Raw genomic sequence first — 18,582 nt, 5'->3', positions numbered from 1 at the left:
TATTGTAAAACTTGTACCAAACACTTTGTTATTGCATATTGAAATCTATACAATATATGAATACTAATACTAGATTTCAGCATTTATATTGTGACTAATGAAACTTATGAAAATTACCTTTCATTTTCTTATTGCCATTAAAAACTCAATTCTCATTTCGCATGTAAAATGACTAGCGAATTACATTAGAAAAATTTTACAACTAAGATAATTTGTTAATATTAATTGTATATACACTTAAAAATTATGTGAAGCTTAATTATAAAATTATGTGATTCGATATTATGATTCCAAAGATTCAAGATACAATTCCCCGTAAAAATCAAGATGCCTTCAAGAAGACATTTAAACTTAATTTAAAAAATTATATAAAAAATTTATGAATTAAAATGGTACGAAAAAATGTTTTGGCTTTGTTGCTGAATTCGATTTGATAGAGTTTAGAGTAAATATTTTGTAATGGTTAAGATTACAATTATAATTTGTTCTGCTAATTATTCAGAGTACCTAAATAATAATAATTAAAATAAATATTTTGGTTTTAATTATGTACAATAAAGCAATTAAACTCAATGCCACAAATTTTCTATGCTAAGTGACTAAAACTACAAAGACAGACATACATACGTACTATGCACTGCATAGGTATACTTAATTGTACAAATCGACAGACATTCTCTCCTAAATAACTAAACATACATACTTAAATCACAATTTGTTTTTCTTCTAGTTACTAAAAGTTAGACTAAAAATTATTTATAAAAATATGCCTGCCGTCTTAACCCTAGAGAGTAGAAAACTATATAAACTTGAGCGCTTAAAGCGAATTATTTATGTAAAAAATACTATGAATCGCTGTTGTTGTTGTTGCTTATAATTGGCAACACATCTTCTCTATCATCGCCACCCAAGGTGCTCGGCATCGTCCTGAGCAGCGTATAACTCTCGCGGTGCATAAACTTGTGCTGATGATGCGCAATGAAACTGCTGCCGCGCCTTAGCGAACGCCGACCCATTTCGAGAATTTCCAGCGTTGGATCACAGGCGAAGACGAAGGTTTGGTAGACACGAACAAAGGTAAAAATTATGGCAAAGGCACCACTAACGATCATCAGGTATGAAATGATGGGCACAATGTTTGGTGCGAAAACTGTAGCCAAATAAATCCAACGGCGAATAGCTGGAGTAAGTTCAGATATTCCCTAAAACAAAATAAATTGACATTTTAATTTTTTATTAAAAAAAAAAGAAAGATAATAAAAAATAAATGTGAAAGTTAATAAGGAAGACATTTATACTCTTGTAAACGTCAGCTGAGATGAGATGAGATATTTGGTATAAACTTTCAGTTGAAAAGTCGCTATGATCTCCATATATGAGTATGAATCTTATTTAGTACAGAAGGAGACAGGTTTAAGTAATGCTTAAGCAATTATTCACATGATCATATAGCATGGCAGCAGCGTCTTTAAATGAAGATATGATATTTAGGAGACATCTTCGGTTGAAGAGTCGCTATGACCCCCATATATAAGTTTGGATCTTATTTAGTACAGAAAAAGAATATTTTAAATAACATAATGCTTAAGCAATAATTCACATGATTCACATTATTCACTTTTGACATGTTAGCGGCCTTTGGGTGAAAAGTCGCTATAATTCTAATATGTATCTAATCTTATTTAGTACAGAAAGAGAAGTGTAAAAGTAATGTTTAAGGAATTATTTAAATGATCATATAACATGTGGAGGAAAAAACATATTATCGATAGTTGAGACTGAAATATTTAGCACTATACAGTGGTTATAATCGTTTCGAATTAAAGAATTTGGTTAAATAAAATACTATTCTAGAATTATTGTCATTGGGATACTTTTAATGACCTAAAACGATCTCTAAAATCCTTTGTATTTATCATTAATAAAATAATTAACATCACCGAGTTAAGAAATAAATAGTAGAAACTTATAGCTCACCTCTTCCATCCACATTATTGGAAACACAAAATCACGAAAATCTTTAACGGGAAATACATTTGGCGCTCTGGTAACCCTTAAATTCAATTGTATACGTACTTTACCTTCCAATGGTACACCGATTTTCTAAAAATGAAATTACGTTAAATATATACTCATAAACCATTCATTAGAGAGCTAAATTTTACCGGTTGTATTTTAAAGAAAGTTTCATGTAAAGATTTATTGGGTTTTAAACCTTCAACTGCATCCAACAATGATGTATCCGCTGCATAAAAATGTGGATTTGATATATAAACCGGAGCACCAAATTGACATGGGCTTATATTTTGTAAGCCCTTAACTGGTGCATAATCCTTAGTATCGAAACATTCATTATCAGGATTATTTTGTGAGTCACCATAAGAGTCTTCTGCTAAGTTAAATAGATCAGCATCAATACCTTTAATGATAAAAAAGTGATTATTTATTTGAATATGTTGAAGTTCCTCCACCAATCTCGACCTACCGTCTTTTTCTACAGCTTCTTGATATTTTAATGGTATAACTCTACATAAATCTTTATCGTATAAATAAACCATATCAGCTTTTGTGCGTTCTCTGGGCGGGAAAAAAGAACCTTCTGAAGCAGAAATACTCGTACAAGGTTTTTGGTTCCAATATGGCAAATGATCAATTCCATTTAGACGATCAATATATCCAAACTCATTCATATCAGCATGTCCAGTTTTTATTGATGAGACTTCAGTTAGTGTACCATTGCGCTATTTTATTAAATTTATAATTAATATTTTAACATCTTGTATTTTACTAGTCTCAGCTTATTATAGTGCTTACCCCAATAAGTAGTCCCATTTGACTCATTGGACGCAAGTGTTTCGGATAAAATCTATGCGCTAAACTCACTAGAGTGTCATCATATCCGAATGCCAATTGATCGGCTGTAACATTGACGAATGGCTTTAGTTCAGCAAGCGTTAATACTGCAGATATCGCTTTCGATAATAAATAGCCCAGTTTTGGACTCAAACTAGTAAGCGTCTGGAGTGAGCAAAAGCATTTAAATTATTAAAACTAATGGAAAAATCTTAAGAATTTTATTTGTATTTCAGTGAATCTCTCTTTAAATCTATCATTAATTCAGTAAATAAACAATGAAGTAAGAGTTACTTATTAATTTCCAGAGCAAAAGAGTTTCGTTTTAATTCATCTCAATTTTGCTGTTTATACTTTATTGTTCAACCATTAACCATTTGAAAAACTGTAATTATCGAATTTTATTGACTATTCATTTTAATGAGATTTTTTTTGAAACATAGTGAAGAGTAGTAATAAATGATGTTATGGTTTTAAGGAGGAGTTATGGTGGAAACCTTTCCACTTCACTAGTTTTTAAGACCGTTAATAATATACACTCCTTGAAGTCAATCATTGATAGCTTAAATTTAAACATTAAATAAAATTTCATGTTAAGTTTAGTTTGTTTCAGTGATGGAAGAAGTTCCTTTTCTATTCAAGTAGCTCATAGGCGCCTTTTTGGTGCCATAGGCTTCATTAAGACAATCTCAGTTTTAAAAATCAAAACTAATGGTTAATTCGTACTTGCAGTTAACTGATAGAGAATATATTAGAAAATGTGTTGCTTTGAAAGAAAAGGGGAATGAAGGAAAATAAGATGGAAAGAAGAGGAATGATGCTGCTACAGAAAATCATGAATTTGACTGACAGCTGACTAGTTACTGATATTGTTGTCGTAAGAATTACAGTAGAAGAGATTACTATTATTAAATTAGGGTTTAAATTATTATAAAGTAATTATAATAATAAATATTTAATTACTATTTAATTACTATTAAATTTGAAAGACGACTTGGACATTATTTATACTTAAGGATTACAGTAGAAGAGACTACTATTATTAAATTAGGATTTAAATTATTATAAAGTAATTATAATAATAAATATTTGATTACTATTAAACTTGCAAGACGACTTGGACATTAATTATACTTGCGGATTCAGAGTATATCTTTAGGTTCCATTTCTTGTCGGAAGGAATATGGTATGCTGCAAAATGTCTTGAAAACTTATTGTCTCCACTTCACGGACTCAGAATAAATCTTTTACATACGATTTCTTCTATTAAACCAACACTTTATGTTTTGTTTTTCTTCACTCGATAAGTATTCCTTGCAAAATTACCTATTTCATGTGTAATAAAATTAAACATTTTTGGTTTTGTTTTATTTATATGTTTATATATATACTATAAAAATATTTTATTCTATTTTTGTGGCCAAAAATTTTATATAATAACTTGTTTGAGCGGGTATATAAATTGACCAATTATCCCCATCAAAAAAATTATTATATATACATTATATATACATATATATATATATGTATATTTATTAGTTTCACTTACCAACAATGGAATATTTGGAGTGACTATTGGCGTATTCTTATCAATACTCAATTCAGGAACAAACTGTAAAATTTTCTTATGTTGATATGACACCGTGTAATTGTCGTAAAATTTTACATTAACTTTTTCCATATCTTCCCTAAAAATCAAAACAAATATATATATTATATAAAAAATATATTATAAAACATTAAAGAAAAAAACATTAAAGCAATTAGAATGAAACAAATGAAAAAAAGTGTGATTATTTTTATGTATAATTTTTTTAACAAATTATGTTTCACGTCTAAACAAATATTTCTTTCGGAAAGTCAAGGCTAGTCATGCACCTTTCAGATTGCAGCGACATTTTATGAGGCATTAGCCTCACCGCATTAGAGGCAAATAAAATCGCAGTTTATCTCAGTAAAAAACGTTCAAAGTCAAGTTCAAATATAAAGGCAACTAAAACCAAATAAATAATTTGATTAATATTTTTTAATTGTTGTTGTTGTTGTTGTAACTGTTGAGCTATTGTTGGTAGTGTTTATGTCTATGAAGTCTAATTTTATACAATTCCAAACAATTTCATGATAAAGACGCACTTCATTTGTTTTTTTGTCGCAGCGATACTAACGATTCGCTCATTGCACGTACGTTGACAACGGCATGTGCTGATGCGTACCGCAAGTCGTAGACCTGAAGCGGAATTCAAATCTTCAACATCTGAAATAGTTTCTTTTTATGACTTTTTGCGGCCTCAGCCAAGCGGTGCGGTTCACTGTCTCTGATTTATTCACATTAAGTTTTTCAGCTAAGCGGTTTCGGTTTGACTGTGTAACGCATCCACATCTGAGGCAGAGCTTGGAATAGTGGCGCTTTACCGTCTTTATTTGTTTTATGCCTAAACGAAGCGATATGCTTTTTAGGAAAAAAAATACATATTTGAAAAAAATTGTAGAAATTACATCTCAACATCTCAACTGGGTGAAGTGTAGTTAAAGTCATTCAGTCCCCTTTTTTAGTACTTAAGTAATTGTTGAGATGTCAAATAAATCTTAATTTGACTGTTAAAATGTTTATTGGCAACATTTGTTGTTTGAACATTTGAATCTGCAATGATTTACTGCGTGGGAGATTTTGTATGTGCGACTAAACTTAAAACAAAAATAATTGTTACCATAAATTGTTTATAATAAATTAGGTAAATAATAATATTTGTTTAAGGCACAAATACAAATACTGAAGGTCGGGAAGAAAGTGATATATTTGACAAAAATTGTTAAATTTACAAAGGTGTGAAGGTAATTTAAAATCAATTTTTAATTTAAAGGAAATTAGTTATTATTACAAAATTTAATTATCTTAGTTTAGCAACTTAGTTTAGCTTAAAAAATTTTGTTTTTTCTGACTTTTTCGGCTATAGAAGACAATAAAGATTTTCTATGCAGTCATAGTCATTACAGAAGTATGAACATGAAATGAATGCTAATTGCGAACAATTTAAAATATCCTCTGGGTTCAAGCGGAACTAAAAAACCAAAAGATTAATTATAATATAAACAAAACTTTTGTTATATTTTTAATCTATAATATTATTTTTTCGTTTTAATTAAGCGCACAGAGTTCGCTTAAAAACAATTAGACTTTGTCTCTAATAAAATTGTAGAAATTAAAATTTAATCTCTTAAAACGTTTGCTTAAACAAATTATTATAAATAATTGCTTAAGTTTGTACATACATCTACTTAATGTCTCTCAATTATTATTATTATTTTGTTTACAATTGTCAAGAATTAAAAAAAAACATAACGACTGATTCTTATCACTGAGCTGCTTTTAAGTTGAATGCGAAATGAATGCGAAAAAATAAACAACTAATTTTAACAATATTTAGTTAAACAATTAATATGTATAAATCATTAAGATAAATATTAAGACAATAACTACAAAAAAAAAAAAAACAAAATCAGGTTTAAATGACAAGTCTCATTTGAACTTACCTATAAACAAAAGGTCCCACCTCTTGTAATTTTGGCTTCTCACCACTTAAAAACCCATCGGGATTTGTGACGTTATAAATATAAACTTTTGTTAAACGTATGACTCCAGGCCTTTGCCAATAATGAAAACTTAAGCTATCGTTCCACAGCCTTAGATTCTTTAAATGAAATCATTAAAAAATCTTGAAATTAATTTGTAATTTATTATTTTTAAAATTAATTTTACCTGCAATATGAAATAATCCACCCACGGAATTGATGATAAAATTATGCCTAAAATTAATGTTACTATTCCAATTATTATCACAGCTAGTCTATCTGAAATTAAAAAACCAAAATTAAATTTATTAATTGAAATTATATAAACATTTAAATAAATCAAATATAAAAAATACTTAATATTACTTACATTTCTTTTAGATAAAAAAATATATTAAAAATTAAAAATTTACAGTAACAAAAAGGGATTAAAAAACGATTGATATCGGCTGTAAACTAAGAGGAGGAAAATGAATTATAAATATCAACCTAAATTTATGGTTGCTTAGTGTAAGAGAGAAGCTAGGCTATCTCTCTGAAGACTTCGAAGAAATCCAAATAGAAATCCAAAACTATTCTGCAGATATCTAAAGTAATAAGGAGCCGGTTTACAATTTTTCCAAAACCCGTACTCCAAGACAAGGAAGAGTTGTGAGAAAGTGATTCAAAATTACCAAAGGAAATATATTGGTTATTGTGATGTGAATAACTTTTGAGTGAAAAATGCAGGTCTCATAACAATCGTCATTACGAAGAATACTTGTTCTTCTCGAAGTTGTCTATACACCGATCGCTTTGGTCTTTATACATGTTTTAGTAGTCATCTTTGTTTGTCGTATAAGCAACTTTGGTGAAATATCGCAATGGCCATTATTTAAGCTCAAGTGAATTTTAGGTGTACAAAGCTAACACTTTAATTTTACTTTATTTGTTATTATTATATAGAGGGAAGTTGCACCGTGACCTTGAGATCAGTTGTGCCTCCTTAATGGACTTATAGCAGTTCTCCAACTCCAACTTCCGTCATACATTGTTGTATTGAATCTACGTTAGTTTTCCATATCAGATGTCCACTTCTTTTATTTATACATGAGTGTTATAACCTTACTAATGTAGAATAACTAACTATCTAGAGAAATTTTTAATAACAAGGACTATATAGAAAACAAAAACGAATCCATGGACTGTCTGCATTGAATTTGAGGCAGAATCATTTCTTTATCAATCTAACTCGCAGTAATATAAAAATCAGTTGAAATAACAAATAATATAGTTGTGGCAATTGTTTTAAATTATTTAAATAACTAAAAATTAATAAAAACACAATAAGTTATTAAGTTTATTTTAAATTAATAACATATGTTAAAATTAAAAATATATTTCGTAATAAATAAATGAAGTAAAAATAAATTAATAAACCCTAAAATTAAATTTTAAATTAATAAATTTATAATTTAAATGTGTAATTAAATAAAATAAAAATGTACAATATAACAAAAATTAATATAAAAATATTATAATAATAGTAATAATATTTTTAAAAATCACTTTTAGTAATAAATTATTTTAAGATTTTTATATATATTTTATAAGTATAAGTATATGAAAGTTTATCTATAATCACATCTTTAAAAATTTTGGCAAATAAATCTTTTTTTATGTTTAATAAAATTTTAGTTTTTAAATAGTTATGACGTAAAGTGACACCTCAATTGCATTTAACGACTGTTATTTAAAATTTTTTTTTTTAAATTGATTTAATATTTGTATTACTCATAAAATAAACCAAAATTTTTTAAAGATTTCTGGTTACTCATAAAATAAATATAAGACAAGTGAGGCACATGGATTACGTATCTTAAAGTTAATCAGCGCCGGTTATGTGGGGAAAAACGAAGCATAAATATAATTTCGCAGTAAAATTCGAGGTTTATTGAACCATTTCGACCGTATCTTAGACTATGTTTTATCTTTAGGTTTAACATAAAAAATACCGAAAGTAGTTCAATATCATATTGAAAGTAACATACAATTCTGCATAAGAGTTACTAATAAGAGTTACTTATAATATAAGTGATCATAAAGGAAAGAAGAAAAATGATTATTAGATTCACTGCTTTATGTTTTATGAAGTAATGTCTTCTCCACGCCCACAGATTCTCTTTCCTACAACTGAATTTTGGGTGAAAGGCAAGTTAAGCATTTAACATAGTAGTAAACATACTACTATTAGATTTAATAATATGTTTCATGCAGTAATATAAACTATATTAAGCTCAGAAACTGTTCTTTCTAACCACAAACTTATATTAAGGAAGGTAAGTTAAGCTCTAATTAATTAAACTTAGATGCGAAACTGTAAATTAAAAAGTTTACATGTTTATGTGAACTCTAACCCTCTTCTGACAAACTCTCTAATAGAAAAGTTAATTGTAACCGTGACAAAGCCCACCTTACCATCTCATGATGTATATCCCTGAGTAGACTAAATGTTGATTCTGTTTGAAATAGATTAAGACCTTATGCCAAGTTCTTTGTGACTTTCTAATTTTGATTACAGTCAGAATCTCAGAGTTGTTTTATGTGGTTACCTGCAGTGAAGGCTTAATATCCGGTGTACTCAGCACTCGTATATTGCTCCGAAAAACACAACATTGGAAACATTCCGTCAGTACTAATTACAATTATATGCTTGGATATAAGTTTCTCTTTAATGGAGAACAACACCTAACTAACATATCTGCTGTTCATTTGGTTATAGCACCCGGTTGGAGAATGCCATTTCAACTGCAATAAAAGTAACCCGAGTACATTCTACCCGAGTATATTTGAGTTTTAATTACAGTTGCCATGACACTCTATAATGGACCCAACCGCTATTAATCAGCAGAGTTGAAGCTGTTGGCTTTGACCCCGCGGTACCAGATATATCAGCGATACTCCACACTGTATGTGCTTCAGGATATTAGCCATGGTAACAGTGCTCAGTTCTGTTTTGAGTCAATAGTCTGCTGATTTCTTTTCTGTCATATTTTAAACTTGAAACAATAATGTATTATATTAACAATATTTAATAATAATTATTATTTTTTTATATATTGCTTTTTTTGGAAGAAATAATATCATTTATAATACCTACTTTGCGAACATATTTGTATATCACCAATAGGACCAGTTGTAGGTGATATATTAGAAAGTAGAATTAAAGTTTCAGTACATGTCTTACAAGCATACACATTGGCTCCCACACAAGGTACAGGTGGTTTCGATGTAACACTGTTGTTGGACGCAGTTAAAGTGGCATTTGGACAAGTGGTGCTCATGCGCTTTTTATTCACCATGTACTGCAGTAAGGCGAGTATGGTTCTGAGTGTATGTTGGATGCCTTTACGTTTAATAATCATTTCACAAATATTTCTTTTGAAGTTAATAAGATTTATTTTATATACAAAAAATGGCACAATATGCTTATAACTGATAAAAGATTAATTATTTTAATCAAGTAATAATTGACAACTACAACACTTTAAATTCTGTTTTATGTTATACGCATACGAAATGCTCTTATTAGTATTATTTTTTTGTTTTAATTTTATATAGAAATTGTTAAAAATTTTTTATAAAATATTAACTATAAGTTAAATATCATTGCAATTTGAGTTTTTCAATTTGTAACTGATTGCGTTATTTAAACCTTTAGCGGCGAATAATTATTTTGACTGAATATGGAAAGTGAAAAGTGAAAAAACATTTCTATAATTTTTGCTTATAATAATAATTTTTATTATTATTATTCGAGTTCAAAAATATTCTTTTAGGCAAAAAAATTTGATAAATCAACAGAATTGCATTCATTTTCGCAGTAGTTTTTATTTATTTTATATTCGTTGTCAAATGAACAAAGTCAAACTGCTGTGTCAATGTCAAGCTCGTTGAAAGTATTATAGCTAAGATCAGTTAAAGAACTTTAAAAATTACGAACATTAATGTATATACTTTTATATTCACATGATTATATTTTATTTATTTTAACATTAAATTTTTTGAATGTATCTTAAAAGGTGTTAGGACATACATCAACATAAAGTCAATTGTATGTACTTACGGAATGAAGTAATTTCTTTACTTCGGATTTTATATTTTATGGAGGTCACTAAATCTAGTCTAGGAATTCATTTTAATTGTACATACATCTGTCTACTTTATTAGTATAGAATTATTTTCGAATTACAGCATACGATATATATTTTAGGAGCGATTTATGTGTTCTTTATTTAGTCAATTATAATACAATTATAATAAAATCTGTAATGATGTATATAATTTAAAATATATAATATATGAAAACATACTAGCATTTTTATTCTTATCTTAATCTCTCAGCACTACAAAAGTTGTTCGTTTAAATTATAGAAAAATTTTAACAAGAAAATTTTTACTCTCAAAAACTATTTCCAGTTGAACTTAAAAAATTAATTTATTTAGAGAACTTTTCCAAACCACAAAATTCATCTTCTATAAATGGTTTAACGATTTACACCTATAAATCAACTGTGAAGGTTTATCAGGCAACTAAGTGCAGTCTGGGAAAAACTTCTTTTAAATCACGTGAATTAGGTCTATTAATACACATAAAAAGCAGTGGACTGATTTTTCATTTGCGTTTAACGAAGTAACGAAATATAAGTTCTCTTCCGATTTTTTAGTAATTTTTCGGTATTTTGTATTTCGGTAAGAATAATAATAAATATTTATTTTAAAAAACAAAAATTTTGTGGTTTTAGCAAATTTGATAAATATTTTTAACTTATTCCTTTAGAAATTCTCGACAAGATTGATTTTTCAAATATTTTTTAGAATTATCGTAACAAATTATTATTATACCCTTTTAAGAAGGGTGAAGGGCAATAGAGGAGAACGATGTCTAATGTAAAAATGTTTATTTAATTATCTATAGCAAGTTTGATCTAAATACATATCTCTTAAAAGAAAAAGTTTTTTAATTAATTCAATAAGTAATTTTAAAAATTGTAAAACGATTGATTAAGAGAATGGATAATTCATTTGAAGAATTCTTCAAGATAATTCATTTAAGAAATTGTAGATAATTCAAGAATTGATGTAAAGAAAAATTATAAAATTACTGCAGAGTTATTAAGATAATTCATTTGAAGATTTGTAGATAATTTTACTATTCATCTAAAGACGAATTATTGTAGAATTATTATTACTAAGATAATTTCATGTAATGAATTGTAGATAATTCTATAATTTATCTAAAGAAGAATTATTGAAGATTTATTATTATTGAGATAATTCCTGTAATGAGTTGTAGACGATGCTATACTTCATCTAAAGAAGTATTTTTAAACATAAAAGTGAGATGTAGCAGCGGAAAATCCTGTAGTGGTTTTCGATATTGAGCTGAAGAACAGACGGTTACAGCTGTTACTCTTTGAATTAACCGAACTAACAAAAGTGTAAGTGGGTGTGAGTAAGGTGTTTTTAAACACATTCTGATTCCTAGGATCCATACGCGATATTCTACAGCCATCTATAGTGATAGATGCTGACTAGAGTAAGTTGATGAGATTAATTGACCGAATGTGTATGTGAAGTTATTGATTACGATTAGTTAGAATCCGTTCAAAAGATAATTCCTGTGCGAAACGATATTATATTGTGTTAACTCATCTTGCTTAGCTGAAATGTATTTATTTATTAAAACAAAGTCATGAACATTACAAATGAAAGAGGCTGAAACTATGATACTCAAAGCATAATAGTTTTTACTATTTTATTTGTGAATTAAAAAAAATTATATTTCAATATGTCAGTTACATTGATAACATATATTTTGTTATTGAATCAATTGTAATATTGATTTTAGTTTGAAAGCATGTCTGTCAAATTTAATTATCCATCAAATGTATAAAATATGTGTTTTTAATTAATGTACAACGTGACCTATATATATTGTTTCAGTAATAAATAAATTATTACATACATATGTATTATATACAAATATATTACGATATTAAAATTTATGGTTTTGGCATGTTAATTTGCGTACAATCCTGTTCGGACGTGCGCTCTAGTTAAGGTCTAATTGCACTTAATATGAAGTCATAAAGATGCTTAATTGCGTTATTATTTAATAACATTTATTAACTTTTTGAAAGTCTGACAACTTGACAACAATTATGTTGCAGGCAACAAAATGAGAAAAAAATAAAAATAAAAATAAAAAGTTGAAGCATCAATGAAATGTGTTTTAAATTTGTTAATTTTCATGTTCAATTTAATGCAAAACTGTTTAACCTTTGCAATGAAGCACAAGTAGAGAAGTTAACAGAGACATGCAACAAATCAACGACTAAATGAAGCTAAAATGCTTAATTAATAAATTAAGTAAATTTATTAAAAATAAATTAAAACATTGCAAAAATAATTTAAAATTTTCTTTTGCAAAAATTTTTTTAAAAAATTCAGAAATGTTTATTTATAAATGTGTATGTATGATAGTTGTATAAAAGTAATTAAAATTATATAAATTTTTCTGTTTCAGTAAAAAATTTATTTAATAAAAAAAAATATTTTTAAGTGTATTTGTGTTATTTGGTGCTTATATAGAAATATTGAATGCAAAAATGACTAAAATCTTGTCACACAAAATGATTGTCTATATATGTTATATATGTATATAGCGTATCTGAGATACTTTTGCTCTTAGCGTTGACCCTGAATTTGTAAAACATGTTGCTATTGTAGTTGTAGTTGTTGTTGTTTTTGTTGCTGTTAGTGTTGCTAATTTATCGGCTGTTGTTAAGAGTGTTAAAACGAAATCGCCCAGTTAAAGCCGCAGAGAAAGTTACGCAAATATAAAAAGACATACACAAAACAATAAAATGACCAATAAAATTGTCCAAAAAAAAAAACAAAAAAAAGAAAAAATTATATGTGGTAAAATATAAAAAATTTTTATATATAAAAAATGTAAACAAAATAAGCAAAGCATCTTGAAGGTCAAGGGAAATTCATAAAATAAATGTTTCGGTTTTACGTTTTTATAAGTATTTTTTTTTTTTTTGCAACAAATTACATGACGAACCATTTCAGTTTATTGCACTTGAAACTATAAAAATGATAAGATTCGAATAAATTAAAAATGCATTTCCCACACAGACAAGAATCAATTTTTGGAACCTTTTAAAAATGCAGATAAATAAAATTAAACGCAGAACTGCACCCCGAAGATTGCAGCAAGCAAAAGTGCACTACGAAGATTGCAGCAGTCACTTACTTTTTGGACATTAAAAATCATAGTGCATTTGTAGCACGAGTTCAGAGTAATTTATGCGCACGTGTGTGTTGCTTTAGTTGAGAAACGTATTTGCTTGCATTTCTTAACGAGGCTTGAATTTCAAATGCAATTTGATGATTTATTCTTGAATTTTTTTATTTATGTATTTATTGTAATATGAAGTTGCTGCACTTGTAAAATAAGTTATTTTGTTTTTAATTTAATTATATTTTATTTTGCACAATATTTTAATGCAGTTGCATTAATTTGCCTGCACTTGGCAATTCGATAATAAGCGGTTACATGCGAGCGATTAATTGGTTATGGCCAATAAACAACTGGCACACCTACCTGAAGAGTTGAGTTAAGTGCATTGCAGTTTCCAAAAATATTTAAATGTTTATTGCAGCACTTAAACAACAACAACAAAATCACAGAGAACCATTTAATTTATCGTTCTTGTTTCGGAAGTGGCAATAAGAGTTGGTTCATTAAATTGGTAGGAAGTATTAAATATGAAATATAATAATATACATTGACTACTATTAGTCAATTTGGTAGTTAACATAATTGTAATTTAGTATTTACTTCTAAGTCTCAAGGATATATAAATAAGAAATATACTAAAATAAACAGGAAACATTAATTATTTTTTCTTATAGTCTATTGCAATATATCTCTTAATAGTTGTAATAATAAAGTGAAAAAACTAACAGATCTACTTCATAATTAGCAGCTAACCATTTAGCTTAGGGGTTATATGATTTTCTATTTGTTCATTCAACCCAGCCAGTTGAAAATGCATCCACCCTTGATTGCACTCATTTGAAGCACATGGAGAAAGGTTTGAAGACAGATCGATCGCAGTGCATAGCGAATATCAACGACGTTTTCGAACAAATAAGTGAAACGCGTTCAAAGATATTCTACATATATATTAAAAAGATTGAATATGACAAATACTTACACAAAATATGTGTGAAGGCTAGTACTTATATTAATTTCGCATGAAAAATTGATAGAAAACTCAATTTTGATATAAGTTTAGAAAAAAGTGGGAATAACGTATATCCCCACTTATGTCAAAGTAGTGAATGATGATATTGTCTTCAAGACTTCCCAAGTACAGCACCTGCTGCTTGTGTGATTGTGATTGTTAAGTTATGCGGACACTGATCTTGAAGAGTATGGAGAACAATATAATCATAAACAGTTTGGGCAATTGTGAGCTCTCTCACAACCCCGCTAATGCTATGTATTTTTGAAGTTCAGAAATATATACTGATGTTTGATAATTAAATTACAGGCCATAAATATTACAGTTTAAAGAAGTTAATATGCAGAAATATGAATGAATAGAATAATATTAGAAGATATTTTTAAATTGGTATCATATTTAACTAGGCTTAAAAATTAAAACTCTGTTATATATGAAACGTATGGAGCTATTATATTTTGTTATAATAACCACATCTACTCAAAGACGGTATAAGAAATTGCGTGAACGTAAGCAATAGAAAACTCGGATAGCCCTTTCAAATAACAAACTATTGAAAATCTATATAATTTCGATTAAATTCTTTACGTGGTGTCACTCAAGTCTTGAAACTGTGCGTGCTGTGTCAATTCATCGAGTCGAGTCTTTTTTGTATATTGGTTATACTGTAAGTATTGTAGTTGTACGAATAGGGATTGCGATGTTAAAATTGAAATTCAAAATATCAATTCTGGAGTTATTCAAAACTCCAGAGAGTTTTTTGAAATTTTGTATTAGGTACGGAATAAAATGCAACAAAGTATTTAAAATAGTAAAGAAGTCTTTTGCGAATCATACTATGTTTCAACCACAAATTTTCAAATGAAGTACTCGAAAAAACATAGTAGACGACTTCAGGTCTAGGTGTCCTGACACATCTATTAATTATAAAAATATGAACAAATTTAATAGATTTTTAGTACTAATAGAAATATTACCATTAGTGAGGTTACTAAAGAGAGAAATACGAGGGTTCCACAGATTCTACCAAGAGATTTAAAGGAATAATTTATTATAAAAGGAGTAGCAGCAAAACTAGTTCCAAATCTGCAGAATACCGTTTTATTTATCTAACACTTGGTTACGAAATTTTGTAATTCTATAATGGAACATAATGTACCAAACAACATAAACAGCGAGATAAGAAGAGAGCAGTATGGTTGAATTGGACACTCACTGTGTAATCTTATGAAGATATCGCGCATGCTCCACTTACTTGGAACACTCCTTAAGCCCTAATGGAATATGAAACAATAATAATAATAATACTGCAATGAACCTAAAATGATTTTATAGGCATGTCACTCTGCGTTTTTTTATTTGTGTTTACTAAACCCAAAAAGCTACTCGAAACATATTTTTTTTTTTAAAAAATAAATTTGGTAAAAGTAAATCGTAAAGAAAACTTAATATCTTACCTAAAACGAAGTTTCAATAGGATTTCTCAAATTTAAGATGATATAAATACATATCAAAGGAGAACTACTTTGAAAGATATATAAATCAATTAAAAATTGAAAAAATACTAAATAATAAATTAATAGTTTTCATTACTTTTCAATGAAATTTTGTGATTGTTATTAGATATTCGACCTATAAAGAAATCTGACATATAAATTAAAGAGACAATTATTTCGAATTCTTTGCTGCCTGTAGTCAATAATTCTACTCTAAACATTTAAATCAACATTAATTTTACTATTAATACCATATTAGTATTCAAGGGTTCGCACCTGTTTATCATAATTCTATGCTTGCACATATAATTATTGAACCTGATTAACACAGTACGGATTTTAATCAAAATTGGCAATTATAGCTAAACATTTATCGATTTAATTGCACTAGTGTAAACATACTACAATTATAACTACTGACTTACACGTAATTATTAATTTACAAAGTGTTCTGTTGCAATTTCACCTCATGCAATGTATTATTTAATTATCGCTGCATAAATTAAACACAATCTAATCTACTTTAAATAAGAAAATGATATAATAGTAAATAATCCATTCAGTTCTATTGTCTAGAATAATTAATTGCTATGCTGCAGAATGTGCTTACAATAGCTTATACGAGTACATATCATTTAATTGTTGGCATTAGAGTTTTTGCTGGTGAGTCTTTGTTGTTGGATTGTAGTCGGACCATGCCGTCAATTTGTACCGCTTTAGCTGAACAATAGATGAATATGAAAAATAAAAACGCTCGAAAAGAACGTGCCGTCATGTGTTGAACTAAACGATTATGCACTATTCACGTGTTCAATGGATTTATAATTTTTTTTTTATAAATATTTTTTTTTTACACAATGCAATTCATTGAATATGAAGACAAAAGAGCAATGTTTAGTTTTTGTCAAAGACTCAATATGCATTCATTCTCTGACACAATGCTATGATATATATGGATGCGTACTCTTCGAATTATTCACTTTGGTATACAGAATGCAGTAACAAAGTGAAGCACTTCTTTTGGAAATACGTGCAGTTTTATTTTTTATTTATTAAAAGGAAGACAATAAAGGATTTTCAGATAAATCGAACCGGCAGTCGTTAACTATTGTTACATTAAATAGCAATTATTATAAATTTACTTCCTCATACGTACTGTAGGCAGTTCCTCATTTATTATCTCATATATATAATTAATTATTTTTTTATTATATTTTATATTACACTTTAGCGACAAAGTTCCATTAAGGCATATTTAAATTAATTAGACTGGTTTACTAAATTGCCTATACGTCTTTTGGGTTTCCTGATGAAATTAACTTTTGTTATAATTGCCTTAAATTACAATTTTCGTTGCACACGTCACTAAAGATTAAAATGTATCTTTTTCATGTTGCAAGGTCATACCTACGCCGTATGTGAGGTATCCTGTTTGGTAGAAAATATTTTTGATATTGATTTTAAATGAGAGACGTTCCAAATGGAACGTGTTTAAAGGTCGTGCCATCAGCTTTTTGATAATTCTATACTGATGGAAAATTTTTTGCATTTAATTTTTAATTTTGCATGTATATTCGTTTTGACTCTTTTTTCTAAAATTTTTACATTTTTTCCACAATAATTGTCAACTAAATTATGCATCTTAAAATAAATGGAAGCTATAGTTAAATATGACGTTTCCTCATTAACTAAGTGTTCCTCAACATTATACTTTATCGTGCAGGTTTTAAAAAATACTAACTTGAAGGCAAACTATCTGTGCGTTGACGTCAAGAAGAATGGTGTATATATAGTATAATAATGTTTATTATTAGAATCAAAATATAATTTAAAACAAAATATAAGATAAATGAGATTGTTGAAATATCAAACCTACAACTTAGATTTTTAAATTTAATACAAATATTCTAACAAACGCGAACTCAGCCAAACCATCACTAAATTCTCGATGAATGCGCATTGTAAATAAACAAAAATGGCATGCCAAATGGTACTACGTTGGAACATTCAGTCTTTTGTTCGTACTAGAATTCCACCAATCAATTAATTCATTTTAGAATTAGTGCAATTTAAAGACAGCTCTCTTATAAACAATAAGAATCAACCAATAATGACTTTAGCGTGATTTAAAAACGATACAAACCAGCCATTTGATTTCTTACAAAGTCGCTATAACCGACATGTATGAGATGATTTAAGAACAAATCCACCCATTTATTTTCTTATAAAGTCGCTATGACTGACATGTATGAGATGATCTGAAAACCTGGGTAAAGTACCTATACTTTTTGTTCATTAATTCCTCTACGTCATTTTAGACCTATCTGAAGAAGGAAATGTGAAAAAAATTTATAAAAGCTCAA

The 18,582-nt window shown here is 27.9% G+C and overlaps 1 protein-coding gene across 1 annotated transcript; it reads right to left on the bottom strand.

The window, feature by feature from the left end:
* Positions 1 to 9,848, bottom strand: LOC119671051 (scavenger receptor class B member 1). The gene is made up of 9 exons (XM_038081547.1): positions 9,563 to 9,848; positions 6,611 to 6,702; positions 6,385 to 6,542; positions 4,403 to 4,541; positions 2,815 to 3,018; positions 2,486 to 2,741; positions 2,166 to 2,419; positions 1,978 to 2,103; positions 1 to 1,202 (listed from the first exon to the last, which is right to left on the bottom strand). The coding sequence occupies exons 1-9, from the start codon at positions 9,825 to 9,827 to the stop codon at positions 846 to 848; spliced, it is 1,851 nt and encodes a 616-aa protein (XP_037937475.1). The 5' UTR covers positions 9,828 to 9,848; the 3' UTR covers positions 1 to 845.
* Between the last annotated feature and the right edge of the window lie 8,734 nt (positions 9,849 to 18,582).

The sequence above is a fragment of the Teleopsis dalmanni genome, chromosome 1, assembly GCF_002237135.1.
Source record: "Teleopsis dalmanni isolate 2A chromosome 1, ASM223713v2, whole genome shotgun sequence".
Taxonomy (NCBI): domain Eukaryota; kingdom Metazoa; phylum Arthropoda; class Insecta; order Diptera; family Diopsidae; genus Teleopsis; species Teleopsis dalmanni.
The sequence above is the reverse complement of the archived record's forward strand: the minus strand, read 5'-3'. Positions and strand labels throughout refer to the sequence as shown.

Excerpts from the sequence above, each read along its gene's own strand:
- LOC119671051 (XM_038081547.1), bottom strand. The coding sequence starts at position 9,827 with ATGATTATTAAACGTAAAGGCATCCAACATACACTCAGAACCATACTC. Across the intron at positions 2,104-2,165 it reads CTTTCTTTAAAATACAACCG|AAAATCGGTGTACCATTGGA; the intron begins GTAAAATTTAGC and ends TTTCATTTTTAG. Across the intron at positions 1,203-1,977 it reads CAATAATGTGGATGGAAGAG|GGAATATCTGAACTTACTCC; the intron begins GTGAGCTATAAG and ends ATTTTGTTTTAG.